General features: G+C 28.5%; 1 protein-coding gene across 1 annotated transcript; it reads right to left on the reverse strand.

Annotated features, from left to right (window-relative positions):
* Positions 1 to 213: 213 nt before the first annotated feature.
* LOC129616999 (uncharacterized) lies at positions 214 to 9,979 on the reverse strand (the record flags this gene model as incomplete). The annotated part of the gene is made up of 2 exons (XM_055532458.1): positions 9,889 to 9,979; positions 214 to 1,719 (listed from the first exon to the last, which is right to left on the reverse strand). Coding segments are annotated over exons 1-2 (1,597 nt in total), but the record flags the coding sequence as incomplete, so codon positions are not given.
* Between the last annotated feature and the right edge of the window lie 14,519 nt (positions 9,980 to 24,498).

Raw genomic sequence — 24,498 nt, forward strand, 5'->3', positions numbered from 1 at the left:
AAAAATTCAAAAAAATATTTATTACATATACATTATCAAACTAAATACACCCAGGCTGTGGGTTTGGACGGTAAAAAATTTTAAAAATAGTCAATTCTAGTGCTACTAAATTGCAAATGTACTTTTTTTTGAAAATATATTTTGTTTGATTTGAATAAAAACATATACCATACTTAACTTATAAAATAATAAAAATGATTTTGTTATTTTTACCTGTCATAGCTCCAGTGACATTATCTCGAGTAGCTGCAGTAGACGATGATGCAACAAAATTTATATTTGCAGTAGCTGATGGTGAGCTGGGTAATGTAACAGCTACTGGTTGCACTTTCATTGTTTGTGTTTCCTTTTGTTGATAATTTATATTTTTTGTCAAATGAGATAACGTTTCATTAATAGTGTTTGTAGTAGATCTCCTGTAATTCGTACCAATATTTGAAATGGGACTTTGTGAAGTTGCTATGCTTGGCGAAGCATTAAACTGGCCACCACTATTACTATTATCACCATTTCCGTTGCTGTTGATAAAATTTGAAATTGTTTTATTGTTCTCAATTAATATAGAGGCGACTTCACTACTACTGCTGCTGCGACCTCTACCATTGGTTCTTGTGCTACTACTACTACTGCATCCTGCAACGGTTGGTGTTGCAGCTGCGATTGTTATATTTTCATATTTTGCATCTACGATGCTATTTGATATATCTGTTATATCTTTGAGATCAACCCAACTAGCACCAATTCGATCACAATCAGATATTGGTAAACTGAGTACACGTGAATCATTCTCATTTGTTATTTCAAATGAATGTGTTGGTTCAATTTTAACAATGATCGGCGGTAATGATGTTCCGGTTGTTGTTGCAACATGTGTTGCCAATAAATTTGGGCTATTACTACCACTAAATGTTTCTTTTGATATAAGGGATGTTTGTGTAACGTTTTGTTTGTTTGATTGTTGTGTGACGTTTGGTTGTTTGATTGTTGGAATAACAGATAATATTTCTGTTGCATTTTTATTTGTTGGCGAAGTTGTCGAAACTAAAACTGGTTGCGATGCACAAATATTTTGACTCGCTTTATTATTTATATTGTTATTAAATAAATTTGATACGACGGGCCCAATATCACTGCTAGGCACAGGTAAAATTTTTAAATCACCAATGTCATTTGCTTTTAAAGTGTTTCGTGATCCGACTAAACCATTTGTACAAGTTGTTTTATTTGATTGAAATTGTGATGACAGTTGGGGTTGAATTTTATGGTGCAATATGATTTGTTGCGGTTGAATTTGTCGCTGGTGTTGTAATTGATGATATGGTGAATTTAAGTCCTGTGGTGTATGGATTTCAATCAAAGTTGTTGGTAATTGATTTTGTTGTTGTTTTGCAATCCGTTGGGTTTGTGTAGCTTGGATACCAAAAAAGTGAGTTTGAGTTGTTGCTGATTGCGTCGGCACATTAAGTGTGGTTGATTTTATATTTGCAACCGTAAATGAATGTGGTGGGGAATCACGAGTGCTGGTAGCTGTGTTAATTTTTTGTGTTGCAGCAATAGTAATTTTTGTTTCGATGCCACTTCCATTTGGTGTACAAGATGTATTTACTGGTAGCGAACTTATTGTTTGGACTGCTTTAGATGTAACTAGAGGACTGATTTCAATTTGACTATCGGTCAATGTTGATGTTGGATAAGTTAAGCTTCCCTTTGTAGTAGCCACTTTTGCGGATTATCTTGTTCTAATAAAAAATGAATTTGCGACCCTATTAAAAGGTATTGTTTAGTATTTTCTTTGGGTGTTGTTATATATATTTCACAAATTTTTTGCACATCAAAAAAACTTTTGTTTTATTGTTTTTCATTAATTAGTTAAATGGGCGTTTTTAATTTTGTTCCTGTAATTAATTAAAATTGTAAGTTGATGCGAATTCTTTTGAACTGTCGAGAATGTAAAATTTGCTTACATAAAAAGATTTAAGGCAAAAGAGGAATATAATATATAGCGTTAAAGCATTAAATTAATCACTTAATGTGAGTCTTTTGCATGATGCATTTTTTATCTGTAATTCAATTTTGATAAAATTTAAAACTAAAAAGATGACAATAAAAGCTTCATAAAAATGTTATAAGACTATAATGGTTTTTATACTTTCTTTCCCTGGACATAAAAACTAATTGAAGTTTTAAAAAATTTCTAATCCAAAGTCCACAAAATATTGTTTATTAAGTTTATTAAACTAAATACATCCAGGCTATTGGTTTCATTTGAACAGATTTTGTTCAAATTAAAAAAAAAATGGATTTTTTTTTCCGTTCTAACAACTCCTTCATTATGTTAAATAAAAATTATAATACGTATGTAAGAAGTCAAAGTTCAGGATAAACAGAATATTTTTCAACAAATCCATCTAAGAAAAGTATTATTACTTTCATATGAAAATATTGCTTGAAAAATTTCAAAGTTTTCACTTTCCAAAATTTTTATCTACATATCATGTTATCTTTAATTTAATTATAAACAACAAAACAATTTTTTAAATAAATATCAAAAAAAAGAAAATGTTTACAATACATATATTATTATCTACATTAATTAATAATAATAGTAGTAGTAATAAAAATAACAATAACAATAGTAATAATAATAATAATAATAATAATAATAATTAATATTATTATTTTAATAAACTTATAATTTTATGGAATATAATTTTTTTAATTTGCTTGATAATGCATAATATTTCTTTACTTTTGTTTTGGTTTATTTTAAGGTTCAAAATTTGTTCTTATTTTTATATTGTTATTAGTAAATCTTGTGTATTTACCCAATTTTATAAATTATTATAAATATACCACAGTTACATAAAATATAAAACACAAATTGCGTTTAAAAACACTGATTTTGCATTTTCCAGATACATATACTTACATACATACATACAAAAGACAACATTTAATTATTTTTTTAATTTTTAACCGGCTTGAAAACATCTACCCCTTTTACATAATACATTGACTTTTTAGATGGTATAGCTAATTTATATTTTTATATGCATATTTATATTTAGAAGAGTTTTTATATAACATGTTTATTTCTGTTACATTTTTAATTTGTGTAATACGATTACAAAAGTATAATAAAAACTTTTACATTATATTATAATTAACACTATTATATTATATTCTTATCCTTCATTATCCAAATATGCTGGAATGCAAATCTGAGTAAATGCTATACGTGTATTAATTATTTCACTTGCTGTATCAAATTTTATTAGATTTAAATTCTTATCTTATACATATTGTTGAATTTAAAACATATTTTCACCTAATGTAAAATGCTAAAAATTGTAGATGTTTATGTACATATATTATATATGATCTGAATTGCTGATATAGTTTAATTCCAAAGCAAGCACGATTAACATAAATAACCTGTTCTTATGCAATTTTCCAATAATTCTTGGATTTTTTTACAATATAATTTCACTGGTTATAATTTATTTATTAGTATGGATAGACACAACTTTGTTAAGGAAGAAAAAACTTATTTGTTGAATAAATTCATTAATGAATGAATTCACCTAATTCTCATTTCAGCAATAGCAGTAGTTTTTAAGTGTAATTAAATGCATATAAATTATCGTAGTAAAAAAATTTATATAAATTTTTGTATACAGCATTTATAAACAAAAGTAACTTCACTGTCTGTAAAAATTATAGGTTTAGGTTTGTACACTACATAGATCGTAATTTCAATAACTTAGGCTAAATCAAATTGCACCTGCATATATCTTCTTTTATTTAATATATGTATATGTAAGTATAGTGTTAAGTTTTATTAAAAAAAACTTATCACCGTGATAAAATTATAGCTTTTCCTTTTTTGTCGTAAATATTAACAATTTCTATTTATAAATTTGTTTTATCAACTACCAAATTTTTATTATATTACCAAATTTCAAAGTTACTTTAAAGAAAAAAAGTAGATAATATTTTAATTTATTTTAATTTTTTGTTATTTCTTGTTTTAATTTTTTTAATAAAAACAATTTAAAATGTAGATGTACACAACACTTAAATAAAAAAATCAGCCTTATGTTTTATCAAAACAATTATTTTTGTCTTGAAATCATAAATTCATAAGTTTTATTTTAAATTTCAATAGTTTATATTTTTGGATAAGTTTTTAATATCCAAATACTATCGAAAGTTACGGTGATTATGCGATAATGTTTGCATTTTTTTTAATTCCACTTTTTTGCATTTGCATAGGAAGAATTCATATCGTCTGATTCAAAACATATGTACAATATTAATTAATCGAAATCGTTTTTATTACAGTATTTATTTTAATACAGTATTTTAAATATTGCTACATTTAATAACTTTTGTTTATTATTTATTATTTTAATTTTTTAATAGTTATTTATATTCGTATAAATTCGCCATTTTTTTTTATGCAAAATATTTATTTTAATTACATGATATACCTATGTACATACATAATATATTTTTTTAAATAATATTGTACATGATACAATATACATAAATGTTATAACAACGTTTTACACACTATGCCTTAAACACATTCTGCAATATTGTGGAAACACACTATGCCACTTCAAAACTGCAAAATTGTGGACTTCAACGCAAAGAATGATACGAGAATCAGAAACTTCAAGAATGGAAAAAACTAATTTTAAAGTTGTAGCTTGCGCTTGCAATTTCATTTAGTTGCCAGAAGATTTTTACTGTTCTCATATCTTTCAGTTTGAAGTGTTGCGCAATTGCTATTGATTTTTCACAATAAATTGTAAAAAATTAAATTTTTTTTGATTAAATTTTGAATCATTTCAATGCAATATAAAACGGTAAGTACAAGAAAGATGCAAAAAAAATTTTTGTCTAATGCCTTATATGTCTATCAGGCCACCAAGCTCAGAGAGCAAAATCAAAAATAATTCCAAATTTGTATGGAGTTTAAATGGAAGAGGAAATTATTTGTATGAAGGAAATTGATCAATATTTTTAGCTCTACTCATTCTACATATTTTTTAAATTTAAAATTTAAATTAAAAAAAAAAAAACGGTTGGTAAATTCCATCTGAAAAATGCATTTAAAAAAAACTTTTAGCGCAGACAATCTTTCCAATCTTCTAAATGGAAGGGTACTGAATTGCAGAGTAAAGTTTTTGAATAAGAAATTAAAATTAAAAAAAAAGAGAAATAAAAAATAAAAAAGAATAATTATAATAATCAAATGGCTTTTGAACCATACTAAATAAAATGAGAGTCACAAGGAATGCTCAAAAATTTCACAAAAAAAAATAAAAAAATATTTCAATCGATATACTTCGAAAGCATAAAACATTAAGAATAGTTTTTGTAATTTTTTTTCCGGTTCAAAATTTCGGAAAATATTTTCAGCTTGGTAGCCTGGTAGATATATATTGAAACACTTTTTTCATTTTGTTTAAGGTAAACTTTTTTTTTGAATAACATTTTTCTTTTTTATAATAAATTTTTAAGGCTAATTTAAAAAAAAAAAGTTAATTTAAAAAAGAAGAATGTTATTTTAAAATGAAATAAATTTGGGTCAATGATTTGTAAATAAGCACTTTTCCCTTCAACAAATTTTGTTCTACGGAAATAAGTTTGTAGTAAAGATCTATGTATGTGTCATACCATACTTGAACTTTAAAAAGACAAAATGGCTGTTAAAATTTACCGTTACCTAAAACCCGTTTTTACCAAATTTTTGACATCATTTTTCTTCAAGACCGAAAGATTTAGGAGTTTGAAATTTTAGCAACTTTTAGACATTAATAACTACTTCGTTTCTTCAAATTTATTCTTTAAATTTATATTTGCATTATTTCAAATACTGCATTAATCAGTCATCCTAAATGTTTGCAATTGAAATTTGAAATAAATTTGTTTATGAATATAAGTTATTTTAATAACGTAGATTGCTTCGCTAGATTGTTTTTAAAAGCAGTATTTTCACTTATTGAAGAGAAAAGTGCATATTACAAACCATTGGTTTAACCAAACTTTATTATATTTCGATTCGCGAATAGCAAACGAAATTCAGGACCAAAATGTTTCAAAGCTTTGAAAGTTATTGACCGAAGCTTTCAAAGCTATTGACCGAAGCCGATTAAATAGCAGTAATAATCTAAAAGAGTGACAATAAAAGTCATAAAAAAAGACTCTCGCAATTGAGCCCTATATTTTAATATATCATTTGTGACACATTGAATCTTGAAGTGATTGTTTCTCATTTTATTATGGATGATTTTTGAAGTGACCGCTTTAACATAAGTAATAACCAGAACTCTAACATCAAATTTTCATGAAGAGATTCTATCAATTCGTTTCGTAAATATGTTAAAAAATGTCTCCCAGTTCCCCCAAAATCGGCCCAGTCCTTATTCCAAGCCCTGATTATTTCCAAAAAATTTATAGGTTCATTGTTTAACACCCTGAACTTACATATTAAATTTCAAGAAAATTGACTGATTATTTCTCTTCATATACACAAAAGTGTAAAATTGGTTCGGAAAAAGGTACCGACAGACCGACAGACCGATATCTAAAAGTAGTTTATTTACGCTTCCCTATAATAGACAACTCGACATCCAAAATTTGGTGTCATCACATCACATACCTTATTATATAAAGTGCGGACGGTAAATTAATTGAAAACCGAAAATAAAGAGCAATTAGTCACCTGTGTAACAAGCCAACAATGGTTACTCTATGTAACGTTGTTTCAAAGTAATAAGCACTTATTTAAGGAAAAGTAAGGTAATTTCGTCAGTGCTGTTAATTTCGTCATAGATCGCACTTCCTTCACGTATTTGTCAAATAACCCCATCAATTTTTAATAAAATTCAATTATTTTTGTTTTTAAATATTTTTAAAGTGAGAAGACCCGTTTTTAAATTTTAAAAAATTAGAATAAATGAAATTTTAAAAGTAATTAAGAATACTGCAAAAAATATCGGGCGAATTTTTTTCTTTTTCTTAGTGTTTTCTTAGTTTCCTTAGTGTCTGAGAGTTTCTTAAGGGTATATCTGTTGAAATATGTGTAATTTTTTACATATTTGCTTATATTTTGACAAATTAAACATAAAAAAACATTATTAATAAGAAAAAAATTCAAAAAGTGAAATATTAAAAAATAAAAATTAGGTCACGAAGTTACCGACCAAATTTTTTAAATGTGGAGATTGTCAGATTGACGAAATTGAGTGGTTTATTAAAACATTTTGAAATATGAATATTTACTTTTGAAACTTAAGATATTAAAAAAAATTAAATGCAGAGCTTTATTTATAGTGTTTCTAGCCAAAATATCAAATTTCGTCAGTTATATTTTATTCAGGTATCACCGGTACAATCTTTTTTAATAGTAACGAAAAATGTAAATTGGCAAAGTTTTTCTACAAATAATGATAAAAATACGAGAAAAACGCAAATTGAAATGTTAAATTTCACAAATATAATACATAGCTCTAAACAATATTAAAAAAGACTACTTAATTTAAAACTAACTTTTGCTAAAGTTTTGTTTGCAATCATATTTTGTGAGGCAGCGGACTGTAATACTTAAATAAGGTGCTGATGAAATTAAAATTTTACGTAGTTTTTGAATGGTTTAAATTTTGTTATGCTTTTTTTTCAAAATTGTTGCACGATATCTATTAATTGTCCAAGGAATTGTATTAGAATCTAGTTTTTTTTGCCATGACTCTACATGACGCAATTAAAAGCTCAAAATTTTTGTTAACGAAATTACATGGTTTTTAGAGATATTTTAAAATTTAAAAAAATATAGAGTTCACAATGTAACTGTCTGAAAAGGTTAAAAATAATTTTGTCAAAATTCAAAACTAACAAAAAATGATACTTTGATTGCACATACATTAACTCTTCGTTACACATTATTAAAAAACAAAAAGAAGTCCCTTTACATGACGAAACTACCTTACTTTACCTTATATGCATGAAAAATCTGGTATCTTGTTTCTTCAACAGGTTGTAGCTCGAAAGCAAATGTATCTGCAATAATCAAAAATTATCCCTTTGCCGCCTTGCGCGAAACACCCTGTATAGAACATCACATAAAATAAAGAAAAACTGTTTTTGCTTAAAAACCAATTTGAATGCAAACATTGGTAATTTTAACTTTTTATATTTAAAAATATTTCTAGTTAAAAGATTCTAGTTAAAAGACAATACAAAAAATCTGATGTGGTCATTACATAACCGACCGCAATCTAGCTAAGTGAAAGTGTTCCAAAATATTATAAAAAAGTCTGTTAAATACTTCTTTTCAATTTTCAGGGCATTAGTGATCTTATAGGTAACATACCTGGAAAAATGTAAACTTGGCTCTTAGTAGAGTTTCCCTACAATGCTCGCCAGCTTGTTTCGGTAACAACCAGAATTCAAATATCAAATTTCAAGAAATCGCATCAATTCGTTCCGTAGATATGGTAAAAAATGTAAAATCGGCCCTCAGATCAGTTTCCGAGCACTGATCTTCCCAAAAAACTTATATGTTCATTGTTTTAATACGAAGAATTTAAATATTAAATTTCAATGAAATCGGTTGATTATTTCTGTTTATATACGCAAAAATGTATATTTGGCCTGTAGAAAACGTTCAGTTGCTGACGTTTCCTCAAAAGTCGAGTGAATCTTATAAATGAAATTTCAAGTAAATTTATTGAATATTTTCTTCATAATGATCAAAAATGTAAGACAGGCCCACTAAAAATTGGATTTCCCGATATATTGGCCTGATATATCTTAAAAGTTGTATTTACACATATTTATTTATTTACATACATATAATGTATATAAATAAATAAATATGCGTATTGCAATCTGAGCTAAACTTTTAATTGTGTTCATTTAGATCAGGTAAAGTAACGTGTGATTATTTATGCCGATATATACTAACTTTTGCATATGGATACGCTAATAGTATAGGATGCCATGTGGTGTAGCATATAAATTTGTTTGTATATTCTGTATTAAGTATATAGATTTTGTACATATAAAATAAAATATGCATTTCAGCGCATACACAACTATACATATATGTAATATGATATGCACACATAATGTTTTGACATAGTTCACTTAAAATCAAAAATGCGCAATTTATTTCTGTGTAAAAGTATGTATCTACAAGTTATATATTTCTTTAAAACTACCAACAAAATGCACCTTTCTAAACAATAGAGCATCTTTATATGAAAATCCATATATTACAAATGTATACAAGTTAATTTTATCCTACATGAATCACATATATATTCGAGTATGTACACACATATATCGGAGAAATATTGTACATTTTTAATTGTCTTTTATTACAGCCAAATGTTTTGGATGATATATAACTTTTTGCTTGGCAATAACAGCAAATATTTTATCTAAAATTTCATTTTATAAGAAGAAAATCAAATATGTACATATGTATATGTGTATAATATTTATGTTATCCTTTAAGTTTTTCTATTCCGCATAATATAACCGTGTATGATAACAACATTTTATGCACTCCATTAATAATTTATTTTTCATTTATATTTTGCATACAATTCTTTTGTATATTATACTTTGTAATGTTTTTGTAGTTTTCATTCTTCTATTTTTATACCTTATTTTTTCACAATTTTTATTTAAAAATGTTAATTTAAAATTATCGCCATAAAATGTTTAAATTTAAAATTTTAAATTTATAAAATATTTTAACTTTATTTAAAGCACATTTTTAAAAGAAAGTATGTTGAATTTTAAAAACAGGCCTGAGAATATAAAATTCGACAGGTACAAAGTTCCAGTAATAGTTATATAAGTATATACATTTTCCAGCTATTTTACTATGCATGTATATGATTAATGCTATGCAATGCAATTCTTTCATAATTTTAGCTTCTTTGATATTGTCGCCCATATTTAAAAAATTTAAAAATTTTATTTTTTTCACTTTTGTAATATGCATTAAATTTTTATTTTCATTATCAAAATAAAATTTTCACGATTCACGGAAGAAAGGAGTAAAATCATAAAATGTGAACATTCGAATGGCGGAATTTTTATTGCTTTGAAAAAAGGAAAAGAAGCTGAAGGAAGTTTTCACATATAAAAACATATACGCAAATAAACATGAGAAATAAAATAAAATTCAATATTATGAAAAGCAAGGGGAAACAACATATTTTTTTTGGTAAAATTTTTAACAAATTTATTTAAAGGAAATTATGAGAGAATTTCCCTTATTTGTTAAATGTTTTTGTGTTATTTTAAGTGACGTATCTAACAGTGCTGCCAAAAGTACTTGTACCTATAGAATGGACTCAAGAACCATTAAAAGTTTTGAATTGTCATGGTACGCTAATTGTAATTTTTTTAATAATTAACGGCTGCATTGTGTATACAATAGGTAGGTTATGTGATGGCAACAAATTTTGCATATCAGGTTTTCGATGGGAATGCACTTCTCCATGGTAGGGAAGTGTAAATAAACTATTTCTAGCAACCTTTCGGTCTGTCTGTCTGTCTGTGGACGTGTGTATGTCAAGTTCATCTGAACCGATTTTAATGAAATTTTATATGTAAGTTTATTTCGAATATTTCACGGATTCATCAACTTTTGGGATATATTAGGCTTCGGGATCTGCACTTTTTAGCGGGTCTGTTTTACATTTTCGACCATTTCGAAGAAGATATTCAACCGATTCACTTGAAACTTTATATATAAGCTTCATTCAACCGTACGCGAACAAGTTTTCAAGAAAAATAACTATTCAAATAAAACTTTTTAAAGGTTATGACTCACACACTTTCAAACTGGCTAACGCATAAATTTAAAAAGGTTTTATTTTTTAACTTTGCAGTTTTTTTTTCTAAAAGTTCAGTAAGGAATTTTTTAAACTTCGAAATTGTTTTAATCAAATTCCTTTCTTGCTTTAGTTGTTACTTTGATTATTATTGTTGATCCCTAACATTTAGTTTTAAACAAACTTTTGAAAAATGCCAAAAGTTTTTTTATTTAATAACTTAAAACATGAAAGTTTGATTTTAAATATTAATTGAATAAATATATTTTCTTTATATATTTTGATATTCAAGATTACTTAATTGCTAGAGATTACCCAAAACTTAAAAAAATGTGTAGCACTTATTTGGCTGTGCTAACATAATTTTGGTTCTCCTGTACCTTTTTTAGCGCTGTTCCAAAGAATTTTTGAAAAAAAGTTTTTATTAATTTCACTTTGTCCGTTTGTCCGTCCGTGGAAATATTTACAAAACTTCTACGTCCTTGAAGATAGAAAGCTGAAATTATATGTGCATTGATCTTTAGTAGAAACTTACTTCCGTAGAACAAAATTTTTACCTACCTCGCCCCTTCTAAAAGTTATCCCCCCCTCCCCCCCCCCCCGAACCCTAAAAATACCATTTTTCAATTATTTATTGCAGTGAAACCGTAAGCTTTTTTAAAATTTTGCAAACGCAGAAAAGCGGTGAATTGCTTCTTCTATCGCGGTATACTAAACTTGAACTTTAAAAAACAAAATGGCTATTAAAATTTATCGTTATTCAAAATAGGTTTTTTTCAAATTTTTGAAATTGTTTCTCTCCTAAACACCAGGTTATAAAGGTCTAACATTTTAACAGCTTTTCGACACTAATAGCGAGTTCATTTCGTTAGACGAAAATTTTGTTCCACCTTTTAAAATTTGTAAAATTTTAAAATTTATTTCAAATTTCGTAAACGCGGAAAGCTAACGGTAATTTCCATGCCTTAAAAAAATATAATTATTTTTCTTAACTCACACAATTAACCCTTAAAATCGAGCTTTATGTTATGTTTAGATAAAATTACATTCAGAATGGATGGAAAGTAACATAACGAGAACGAAATAACAAAGCAAATTTGCTGAATGTGCTTATTAAATTGGTAATTTTCTCCTAAAAATTAAGTTGAGCAAAAGAGGAAAGATAAGGGATATATTTAATTATGAAAAGAGATTTTTTTTAAAACATCACGAATGCATTTTCTTTCTCTCTTTTTGTATGATTTTCTCATATTTTTATATGTGTCAAGGAAAAAGGCATAAATCAAAATAGAAAAAACTTAATTTTTAGTAGGTAGAATAATAAATGGGTAAAATGCAATATACTGTATATATATATTTTTTTTAATATGCTTGAAGATATACATACACGCCTTAATAAATAATATCAGTAAAGAACACATTAATGTCCCGATTACTCTGAACTTGATATCACATGAAAAATTGTAACTTGCCTTACTTTATTTGCTTCAATTCTCCTTTTTGGAGAAAAAGGATATATTATGTATTTTTTAATAACGATTATAGGGAGTTATTGCACCAATGCTATATACAAATTAAATATTCAATACACATATCTATATATTCTATAAATTTATTGTTCGTTGTAGTCTTGTATGATATTTTAATAGGGGGAATTATTTATTTTATAAATATGATATTTCTTCTTCTTATTGATGATTATTATTAAAAAATAAATACGTATTACATAAATAATAAAAATAGGTAAGTATGCTATTTTATTTGCTACCTTTATATATTATTATTATATATGTATTAAGGTAAACATAAGTAAATACATAACTTTGACTTACATAGGTATATATGTATATGTTAGAATAATTTTATAAAAAATATGTAAAAATATTTATATGCGCATATATCTGTATACGTTTACATGTATATGTATATTAATATTTACGTACATATTATTTATAGTATTTGGTAACTTAAATGAAAGTAAAACTTATGTCAAATTTTACTTTATAGAAAATTTAACTGAGAAAATTGTAGCGCTTATCGTGAATATATAAATACTTAAATGCACAGTTTTCACCTCTTCCCTTTTTACCACTTTTCCAAGAAAAGTTCTTATTACTTTTATTCCGTCCGTCAATCTGCCCGCCCGTCAATCCGTGGATATGTTTGCGGAATATTTGCATGCATTTTTACTTGAAATTTATTTTTATAGAAGAACATTTTCACCTACCTCCCCCCTTCTAAGAGTTATAGCTCCTAAAAATGCCATTTTTAGAAGATGTATTTTTAAGAAACCATAAACATTTTTCAAATTTTGCAGACGTAAGTTACGACTGGCTTTTTGTACTGCGACATAGAATAGGTAAATTTTGAAAACACAAAATGGTTGTTAAAATTAACCGTTATCTAAACTCCGTTTTAAAGCTTATTTCGTTGGAAGAAAATATTTTCCATTTTCACCCTGTCTCAAGTTATTTCATACTCTCGGTAACTCAAAAACTAATTATGGTATATGTATATATATATGAAATTAAATTCCAATTACATCCTACACATGCTCTAAAAATTTTAATGGGGTGACTACACTGGTTGGGTTAGCTGCCATACAGCTAATTTTATATATGGAAGAAAATAATAGAACTATATCCATGAAACTTTGCAGTCGTGCGTCCAATTATAGATCAGACATATCAGTAAAGGTTCTACAGAATGGTTTGAGTAAATGGTTACAGTAAAAGATGCAGGGTGTAACTCAATGGGTTTGTACCAACTGACACGTTTTTACTTGTTCTTTTTTTTTTCTTTTGCTTCATCCGAAATGTATATAACCTTTGAAATATTTTGCTCATGAATGAAATTAACTTAAATGAAGTAAAAGCTAGATTATTTTTAAATAAAATTCTAACAACCAGAATGTATTTTGATCTATTGGACAGAAAAGTGCTGCTTTACAAACCACTGGTTTGACCCAACTTTGTTTCTAGTACTTACACTTAAAATGTTTACACGTATTATGTATATATATTTAACAACCCATTCGTTTATAGCAACATAGACACTCATCCTGAATTCTCCCATAAAGCGAAATGTTTTGGAATTTTGTATGTGCGGCAAATAGTAAACTCATATAATTTCCTGGAAATGATTCTCTATTTCCTTTTTTTCATTTTCTTCTTTCACAGATATAATTAAAAAGTACTAAAAAATTGCTACATTTGAATTAACAAACTTAATGTACATAGTACTTGGTTATTGCCTATACTTTACCGCCACGACTTTTTATCTGATCTGATGTGGTCAGAAGTTTATCTGTCAAAATTTGTGCCAAAATTTTGTCAAAATTTTGACAAAAATCCTTTCAAATATGTTTTGTAAACTAAAATTGTACTACAAAGTGTAAAAAACAACCCTGTTTAAGGACATACACAAAATTGAAAAGCATGCGCATATCTAAATCCTTTGTATTACACAAAACTTTGTGAAAGCTTTTTTTGTTTATGATTGACCTGATAATCGTAGGTATATACAGCGAATTATATTATGTACATATGCCATTAGAGGCAAGCATTTGTGTTTTTTACATATTGATCCACACATACTGAAATTTTGGCGTTAAAGTGTATATTTATGTTTATCAGATGTAAGTTTGGTAGAATCTATCGCAAATGAAGCACGCAGCATAGCTCCACTTACTCAACTAGAAATTCCTTAAGAGATAAGATCCCTAAAGTTAAAAAAAATCGCTAGGTTTTGATCTTATTACCGTGGAAGTACTGAGAGAGCTACCAGGCGAGGTATGGAACATTTGACGAAAATCATGAATGCAGCTATGGATTGTAGGTATGTTCCTGTGCTCGGAAAGTCGCGGAAGTAATTAAGGTGCTCAAACCCGGGAAATTCTTGAGGGAAACAAAGTCTTACAGGCCCATTTCAATGTTACCAATGATGTCTAAGTTTTTTAAAAAGCTGCTAATAAGGAGATTGGATCCAATAGTAGAAAATAGGGACCCAATGCCAAACCATTAATTGGATTTTAGAAGAAACCATTCTACAATAGACCAGGTCCATAAAAAGCTTGGAAAATAAGTAAATCTGCTCTTCTATTTTTCTAGACGTAGCACAGGCATTCGACAAGGTATGGCACAATTATTTATAGGCATTATTTAGAATTATACATGACGCTGAATACTCCACGCTAAGAGAAATAAATGCAGGTGTGCCTCAAGGCAGTATATTGTGCCCAACGTTGTACCTGCTTTACACGAGTGATTTGCCACAAATATAAAATGCTATGGTAGCCACTTTTGCTGACGATATTGCAATATTTTCAGCAGGAGCGAACATTGACGATTCAACAAAAAAATTACAGGAGGCAAGTAACAAAAAAAGCCAGTTGACTAGGGATTGAAAAATGAAGCTGAGAGAAGCAAAATCGGTTCACATAAACTTCACCAATCGGAAAATAGTGAATCCACTACAAATTAACTTAAATGGAACGAGCTCGTCTAGAACAGCATGTAAATATGGAAGCAGCTCGGCTGCTAGACAGTGGCGTTATGATAGAAGGATTTAAACGAACAAGACATTTCGATTTAACACGAAATACCAATTTCTCTATGGAAGGTATTTAATTCCTGTACGGAAAAGCCAAGTTAGCGCGGAGGTAATAGTTGGTCTGTACCACCAGTTTTATTCGTTCAGAAGTAACTCCTACCTGTTTAGGGAGGGAGTCACTCTCCTCCACTGTCGGAGGAAAAAGGCAGATAGCGCCATCCTTCTTCGTCTTTCGAGATTTTTTCACCTAGTAGAAAAAAAAAACAAAAAAAAAAGAGTATATCATAGTAGTAGTAGGGAAAATAAGGAAAATGCAAATATTGGAAGGATACGAAGATATATAAGAGATCAATCAAATCCATTATAATTACCAAAAGATTTACTGGAGAACCTAAAGCATTTAACTCCAAAAAAAAAGTTCGATTTCCTTCAATGTATTTTTATTGAGGCCGAATTTTATTTCACCACGAGCTACAACCGGACTCCTTTCAATTAGTTCTACTAATTTTCCGAGCTGCCCCCCGATTTTTTTTTTTCAAATTGGAAAATAAATTACTAATCTAAAAAGTTTTCAAAATAACTTTAAGTTACATATAATTTGTCACATCTAGTTTTAACAATTCTCTCGAAATAATTTTATTCTTTTCGCGAACCATAATAATATCATTTAGAGAAATTCGAGAACTAGCAAATTCATTACTTTCATTTTGAGGTTTAATTTAAGTAAGTAATTGAAAACACCTACTGAAATTATTAAAAAATATTTGGTTTTAATATAACTTTCTTTAATTTTTAAGAAAATATTTAAAATTAAAAAAAAAAATTATTAAAATATATAAATGCATTATGAATTAAATAGTTGTTAATCTATCAAACTTATAGTGTTTTAAAATATTAATTTCTTATACATAATTTATACTGTTTTTGTAAAATTATCTAAAATTAATAATAAATAAAATTGAGAAAAGAAAAATAACTTCAAAATTTATTTGGCTATATCTCAGACACTATAAAAGCTGTGGTATTCAAATTCACACAAACGAATATTTTAGTAGGGTCGATGCGCTTGATAAAATTCGTTAAAATTTCTTGATTTTTTCTGGTAGCTACCATACAATTTTAATAGTAGTTTGGCACACAAAGTATTTTGAAAAACACATAGTACTGAAATTTTGCATAAATTAATATGGTAATACGGCAACTTAAAATCATAGTCTGTCCCATAGTCAGTTATGGCATCTTTATTCGCACATACGATAACAAATTCGTACGGGTATCACAGAGTTTATTTTTTCTCGTTTTTACCGACCGTATTGTGTAGGTAGGTTATGAGATGGCAATAAATTTTGCATATCGAGTTTTCGGTGGGAACGTACTTCTCCATAGTAGGGAAGTGTAAATAAACTATTTTTAGCAACCTGTCGGTCTGTCGGTTTGTCGGTCTGTCCGTCTGTCGGTCAGTGTGTGCACGCGTGTATCTCAAGTTCGGCTGAACCGATTTTGATGAAATTTTATATGTAAGTTTTTTTCCACCATGGCACGGATCGATCAACTTTTGGTATATATCAGGCTTATGGAACTGCACTTTTTAGCGGGCCTGTTTTACATTTTTGAACATTTTGAAGAAAATATTCAACCGGTTTACTTGAAATTTTATATATAAGCTCAGCTCGACCGTCCGCAAAAATTCGTATGTTTTGGAAAGATCAGGCATCGGCAACTAGACGTTTACTACGGGCCAAACATACACTTTTGTGTATACAAAGAGAAAAAATCAACCGATTTCATTGAAATTTAATATATGAATTCCCCATATTAAAGCAATGACAATATAACTTTTTTGGAAAGACCAGGGCTCGAGAACTGATTTGAGGGCCGATTTTACATTTTTCACTATATCCACAGAACAAATTGATGGAATTTCTTGAAATTTGATATTTGAGTTCTGGTTTAGGACTAATATCCTAAAAATTGGAAAGAAGTATTTAACAGACATTTTTATAATATTCTGTAACACTTTTATTTAACTAGACAATACACAATGCGGTCGGTTATGTGCTGACCACATCAGATGTTTTTATAATATTTATGCAACCAAATTTACATCTACGAGTATTAACAAAATTAATTTAATTAAAATTTTATCTTTACTTCACAAATGTAATGTAAAGTAATGTAATATAATACTATGATATAATATACTATGCTTTAACAATTTTTAAAAAAAGTTATATTTAAGCTTAAAAACTGATTTCACTGGAAAGTTTAATTATGTTTTACAATAGAAATTTTAATTTTTAAACAAAACTATTAATAATTCCGTCAAGGTTTAAATTTTAAGCTTTTGATAATGTCATATAAATCTATCAGGCCATCAAGCTCAGAGAGCACATCAAAAATAAATTCAAAATTAATATGGAGTTTAAATAGAAGAGGTGTCGGAATTGAAGGAAATTGTTGAATATTTTTGGCTCTACTGATTCTACATATTTTTTTAAATTTAGAATTTAAATTTCAAAAAAAATCGGTGTGCAAATTCCATCTGAAAAATTCATTTAAAAAAAAATTCAATTTTTAGCTCACACAACCTTTCTGGTCTTTCAAATGGAAGGGTACTGAATAGTCATGTTGTGTCGTTCGCGAACAAACTAATCTTAAAGAACGAATCACTTCACTGAACTTCACTGATTGGTTTACTTCTACAAAAATGAATCGTTCATCGTTCACTAAGAAAATTACTACATATACATTGGTAATTGTTGTACATTTTATATTTTTCCTTATATCCATCTGTATTAATATTACACAATACAAATAAAATTGAACGATATACTAAATCCAATACTCATGAAAATGAACAATATACTCCTACATGGAATAATGATAATAGCAAATGAGAAGTAAAACAAGTAAAAACGTTTCAGTCGACAAACCGATTGAATTTTACCCTGCACCTTTCGTTGTTGTATAGCAATTACTCAAACCTGTGAAACCAATTTATAAAAACTTCGCGGATATGTCTGACCTGTAACTGGACACACAACTGCCAAGTTGAATGAATCATGAATCTAACTTTATTATTTTTCCAAATATTTTAAATTAGCTTTTGGAGTTCTATGGCAGGTACCCGAACTTGTCAAGCAATTAAACTAAAATTTCACAAATATATCTGGTCTATAATTGAACACACAACTACCAAGTTTCATGAATCTGACTTTATTATTGTTCCAAATATTTAAAATAAGCTTTTGGACTTGTATGAGAGCTACTCGAACCTGTCAAGCAATTCCACTAAAATTTCAGAAATATGTCTGAATTATAATTGGACACATGACTGCCAAGTTTCATGAATTGACTTTATTATTTTGCCGAATATAAAAAATTTGCTTTTGGAGTTGTATGGCAACCACCCGAATCGGTGCAACTATCCAATTAAAATTTTTAAGAGCATATGTTGAATATAATTGGACACATAAATTATATACAAAATTTTATATTGATACCTTTATTAGTTTTTGAAATATTTAAAATAAACTCTTTGAGTTGTATGGCAGCTACTCGAACCCGTTGTTCGAATTAGTCTAATATTACGAAAAACTTGTGAAAGTTTGGTGTCGATTGAATTATTCGTTTTATCGTGGGAGTTATCGTGCGATCGGACGGACGGGCGGACATGTCTAAATCAACGCAGAATTTTACGCAGAGCAAGAATATATATATACATGTCCATACTGCAGATGACTCCTTTAAGTAGCTACAAACTCTATACCAAAGTTAATATACCCTTCACGAAGTGCAGGGTATAATAAATGAAATACTATACATACAAAAGTGACCGAATTAGTGCCAATATAAATACAATACAAGTAAAATTGAGCGATATTCTAAATCCAATACACATAAAAACGAACATATACTCCTATATGCTATATTGATAAAAATAAATAAGAAGTAAAGTAAGTGAAATATTATATACACAAAAGTAACCGAATCAGTTTCCATGTCAATATAAATAATATAACGGTATACAAAATCCGATACAAATAAAAACAAACGACATCTGAAATGAAATTTTATTCTATACTAATAAAAGTGGCCGAATCAGTTGCCTTATCAATATAATATACAATACAAATAAAATCTTGTATAAAACGAAACATGAAGTATAAATGAAATCCAATACAAATGAAATTGAACAATATTCTAAATAACCTATGGCTACATGCAATACAAAGAAAAACGAAGGAGAACTGATTAAATATAAATAAAATGCAATACAAATGCAAATAAATTTGACCGATTTACGTCACACGTGCCTATTGCAATGCAAATAAAAGTGAACAGAAAATTGAAAGATTGGACTAGTTGATTCAAATTGAAAGCTACCAGTATAAAATAAAAAAATCTCATGTGGTCAGCACATAACTAACTGTGAAGGTGTACAGAATATTGTAAAAATGCCAGTTAAATACTTCTTTCGGATTTTTTGGGCATCAGTAAGATTTTAGTTAACACCAAAGTATATCTATAATAAGTAGTTCGACTCGTTCCAATCCGTTAGTTTTCGTTTGCATCTTGCTTCCAAATTTTTAAAATATTCCATTTTTTTAGAAATAGATTGTAATAAGAGTTGTGTAGGCAAGAAAGAAACAAAATATTGTAAACAAACGAGTGTATCAAAAACATTGAACTGAAATAAAATTAAATTAAGTTAGGTAAAAATTTTATTATTTTTGTTTTGATAATAACAAAATTTATTTTTCATTTTTTAAAGTTTAATTAAAAAATTAAAAATAAAAAATTCGAATGTATGAAAGCAAAAGAGTTTGAAATTTCAAAATTTCATGAAAGTTCATACGAAATAATATTTCGTATGAATGTACACATGCATGTACCTGGTACAGTAGATACACAGTAGGATCAGTATATCAGGTAGTAAACCTAGAAATAAAGTAATTTATAAAGAAAAAAACGTGTATATGCATACTGATTAATACTTTATGAAATATAATTATTACCGGGATATTTTTTTCACGACTACTTAAATTTTTTTTAATATAATACGTCTTTACAAAATTTATTTTTATTATTTTTCAAAATTATATAATATAAATTATAATAATTTGTTTAAACACTTTTTTTCTTCTTCGCTTTTATAATATAATACACATTTTTTGCCACCTTGTACTGGAATAAGTTACAAAACTAAAACTCCCGCCTTCAAAATTCTTAATATTTTTTCCTATACTTTTTATAGGGAAAAATAAATAACTCATGCTTTTAAAAATACATTATAAAAAAAGAGGTAGACATCTATTGCAGTGCGAAAGATAATAAGTACTAAACGTGTAACTTTCAATAATCCGGTGTTTCAAAAAATTCTCATAGAAGAAGACGCAAACATCAAAACCAAAATAATCCGGTGTTTCAAAAAATTCTCATAGAAGAAGACATCAGAACCAGCAACAGCAGAAACCAGCAACAATAAGAAGACGCCATAATAGTATTCTTTCGATATCACTGTGGTCATCCCTAGAACCCATGAAATTGTAAGTCAAGATTGATTATTACATTTTACATTTTTCATAAATGTTAAAAAATTATTAAAGTGTAAATTAAAATAAAAATTAATAAAAAAAAATTATCAAAAAAATATTATTAGAATATTAATTAAAGTAAAAATTAATTTTATAAATACACCATTAATTAATTGAAAAATATATTCAAAAAAGCTTATTTAAAAAAATTTTTTTTTTGAAGATTTCCAAGAAACATATTTGAAATTTAAAAAATTTATACCAGAAAAAAATAAAAAAAATTAAGTGAAAAATTTTTAATTGATAAAAAAAATCTTTATACTAAAAAAATTAAAAAAAAATTTAAGTGAAAAATTTTTAATTAATTGCAATCTTGTCACCACTATTTTTTTTATACTTACTTTTTCTTTATCTACCTTAAAAAATGAGTTTAACATCAGAACAAGTACAAACCTTAATTAATACAATTGTTGAACGGACTAAAAATGAACTTTCAGCTCAAGTATCTACTTTGACTGCAACAATCGAAAATTCGAGGCCACCACAACCACAGATTTTTCAATCTGTTTCAATAGTTGATGGCACTCGCGAGACACACACTAGTCTTGATTTAGTCAAATCTCTACCCGAATTTCGGGGCGAACCCTCAGCATATCCTGCTTGGAGAACCGCTGCAAAGTTTGCCATGGACTACCATACACGCGGGTCTAAAACTTACTACATCGCTACCGGCATTCTACGAAATAAAATGCAATACTACGAAATACGGCCTTTAATACCGTTCTAAATTTCGATGCAATTTTGGCAAAATTGGATCAGGAATATTCCGACAAACGACCTTTGCACGTACTAGAAAAAGAACTCAGTATGTTAAGACAAGGAAACCGAACACTTACGGAATACTATGACATGGTTGACAAACAATTAACCTTAATTATCAATAAAAATATTATGAGTTATGGCCAAAACCGAGCTTTAACTACAGCTCTTAACGAACGGGCCCGAGAAACTGCTCTTACGATATTCATATCAGGACTTCGTCGTCCTCTGTGCGACATTCTGTTCTCGGCTCGACCTGCTGATTTACCTACGGTTCTTGCTACAGCTCAAGAGTTAGGGGTAAATCATAAAAGATACGAATTTGCACGCACTTTCGCCTTTGGTAATTATACCAAAGACAAGAAAACTCCATTTCAAACTCAAACCCACCAAAAACCAACAGAGCGATTGCGTAACCCCAATGGAAGTCTACCGTGGAAGCTCACAGTTCAGAAGAACTACTCAATTTAATACCAATACACCGGCGCAACAATTTAACTCAAATATTCTACCACAACAATTTAACCAGTACAGAGCACCACCTATAAATACAAAACGACCGAGAGATGGTCATAACCCAGGAAGATCACCATTTTTAAAAATTCCGAGAGTGAATCATATGGAAACATATGATAACGACTCTGCGGTCTATCGAGACCGCAGAGTCTCGATAGACCGCAGAGACTAACATTTGAACATGAGACTCTCGATCCTATCGAAGATGTTCATTTTTTAGTGTAAGGTCGCTCTTGCCTTTCATTACTAAAACTAGTAAGAACGGTCAAGAGCTTCGAATATTAATAGATACAGGAACTTCTAAAACTTGTATTAAAAATCTACCGTTTCTAAGCGGTGGTACCCCAGTAAATAAACCACTCATGGTTAAATCTGTAAATGGAAGTAATTATATTACGAACCAATGTAAAATAAACATTTTCGGCGAAACGTCCACATTTTATATCCTTCCAGCTCTGGAAGCTCTCGACGCCATAATCGGCTATGATTTCCTAAAAAGGGTGGACGCATATATTAATTTCAAAACAGGTATACTTACTTATAAATCAGTGGAGGAAAAACTTCAGCATGTTTCCTTAATTTAGGCAAATTCGGTAACAATAGATAACAATTCAATTCCTAAAAACATTTTATTTGATTTTAAAAATTTAATAAAAAAACATTTCGATGTATTCTCCGAATCTAACGAAAAACTACCATATAACACTAAAGTTAAAGCTACAATAAGGACAAATACAAATGAGCCCATATACACGAGGGGCTACCCTTACCCAATATCTGTTACAAACTTTGTTAATGAAGAAATAAAAACGTTATTACAAAATAAAGTTATTAGAGAGTCTAAATCTCCTTATAACTAACCTATCCATGTGCTTAGTAAAAAAGGTGTTGACGAATTAGGAAAACCAAAATTACGGATGGTTATAGATTTTAGAAAATTAAATGAAAAAACCATACCTGATAGATATCCTATACCGGATTTATTAGTTATATTGGCAAATTTAGGAAAATCAAATTTTTTTACGACACTAGACTTGAAATCTGGCTTTCATCAAATTATTTTGGATGAAAAAGATAGAGAAAAAACCGCTTTCAATGTAAATAATGGGAAGTATGAATTTTGCTGACTCCCATTCGGTTTGAAAAATGCTCCCAGCATTTTCCAAAGGGCTATAGATGATGTTCTTCGGGAATATATCGGGAAAAATTGTCACGTCTACATCGACGACATTATTATTTTCTCCCCGGATGAAAAAACTCATCTAGAACACATCGAAAGCATAATAAAAAAACTTTACGCAGCTGGAATGATTTTCAAAACAGAGGTCGAATTTTTAGGATTTATAGTATCGCGAGGTGGCATTAAAACGTGTCCTAATAAAATAAAAGACATCGTTGGCTACGAGCCTCCTAAAATCCTAAGAGCCCTCAGATCTTTCTTGGGATTGGCTGGATATTATTGTAGATTCATTAAAGACTATACCATTATTGTTTAGCCTCTTACAAAATGTTTACGAGGAGAAAACGGTCATATAGGAACAAATAAATCAAAACACGTCAAAATTGTGCTAAGTTCAGAGGCCCTATCGACCGTGCTAATAATTCAATAAAGTTAAGAAAATTCTAGCAGCAGAGGACGTGCTTTTATTATATCCTGGCTATAAGAAACGGTTTGACCTAACCACGGACGCCTCTAGTGTAGCAATAGGAGCAGTGCTATCACAAGCTGGAAGACCAATAACAATGATATCGCGAACTCTAACAAAAGCTGAAGAGAACTATGAGCGAGAACTTCTCGCGATTGTATGGGTACTGAAAACACTAAGACATTACCTATATGAACTACATAATATTCACATTTACACTGACCATCAAACCTTGACATTTGCTATGTCCGACAAAAATCCTAATACAAAACTCAAGCGTGGCGATCATTTATCGAAGAATTCTCTCCCACTTTCTATTATAAACCGGGAAAAGAAAATGCTGTAGCCGACGACCTCTCAAGACAATATATTAATAATATGTCATACACTGAAAGCAAAACCATTCACAGCGAAATTTCTAGCACAAACGTTATGAATTATTTATATTGGAGGTATCATTACTTCCGACCTTGAAATTATTTTGTGCTGCTATGATGTTCAACTGATAAATAAAAAAAATAAAAATAATGTCAACAAATTTTTAAAAAGTAAACAATAAATCTA

The sequence above is a fragment of the Condylostylus longicornis genome, unplaced genomic scaffold (genome assembly GCF_029603195.1).
Source record: "Condylostylus longicornis isolate FDR11 unplaced genomic scaffold, ASM2960319v2 ptg000361l, whole genome shotgun sequence".
In the NCBI taxonomy this organism is placed as follows: Eukaryota; Metazoa; Arthropoda; class Insecta; order Diptera; family Dolichopodidae; genus Condylostylus; species Condylostylus longicornis.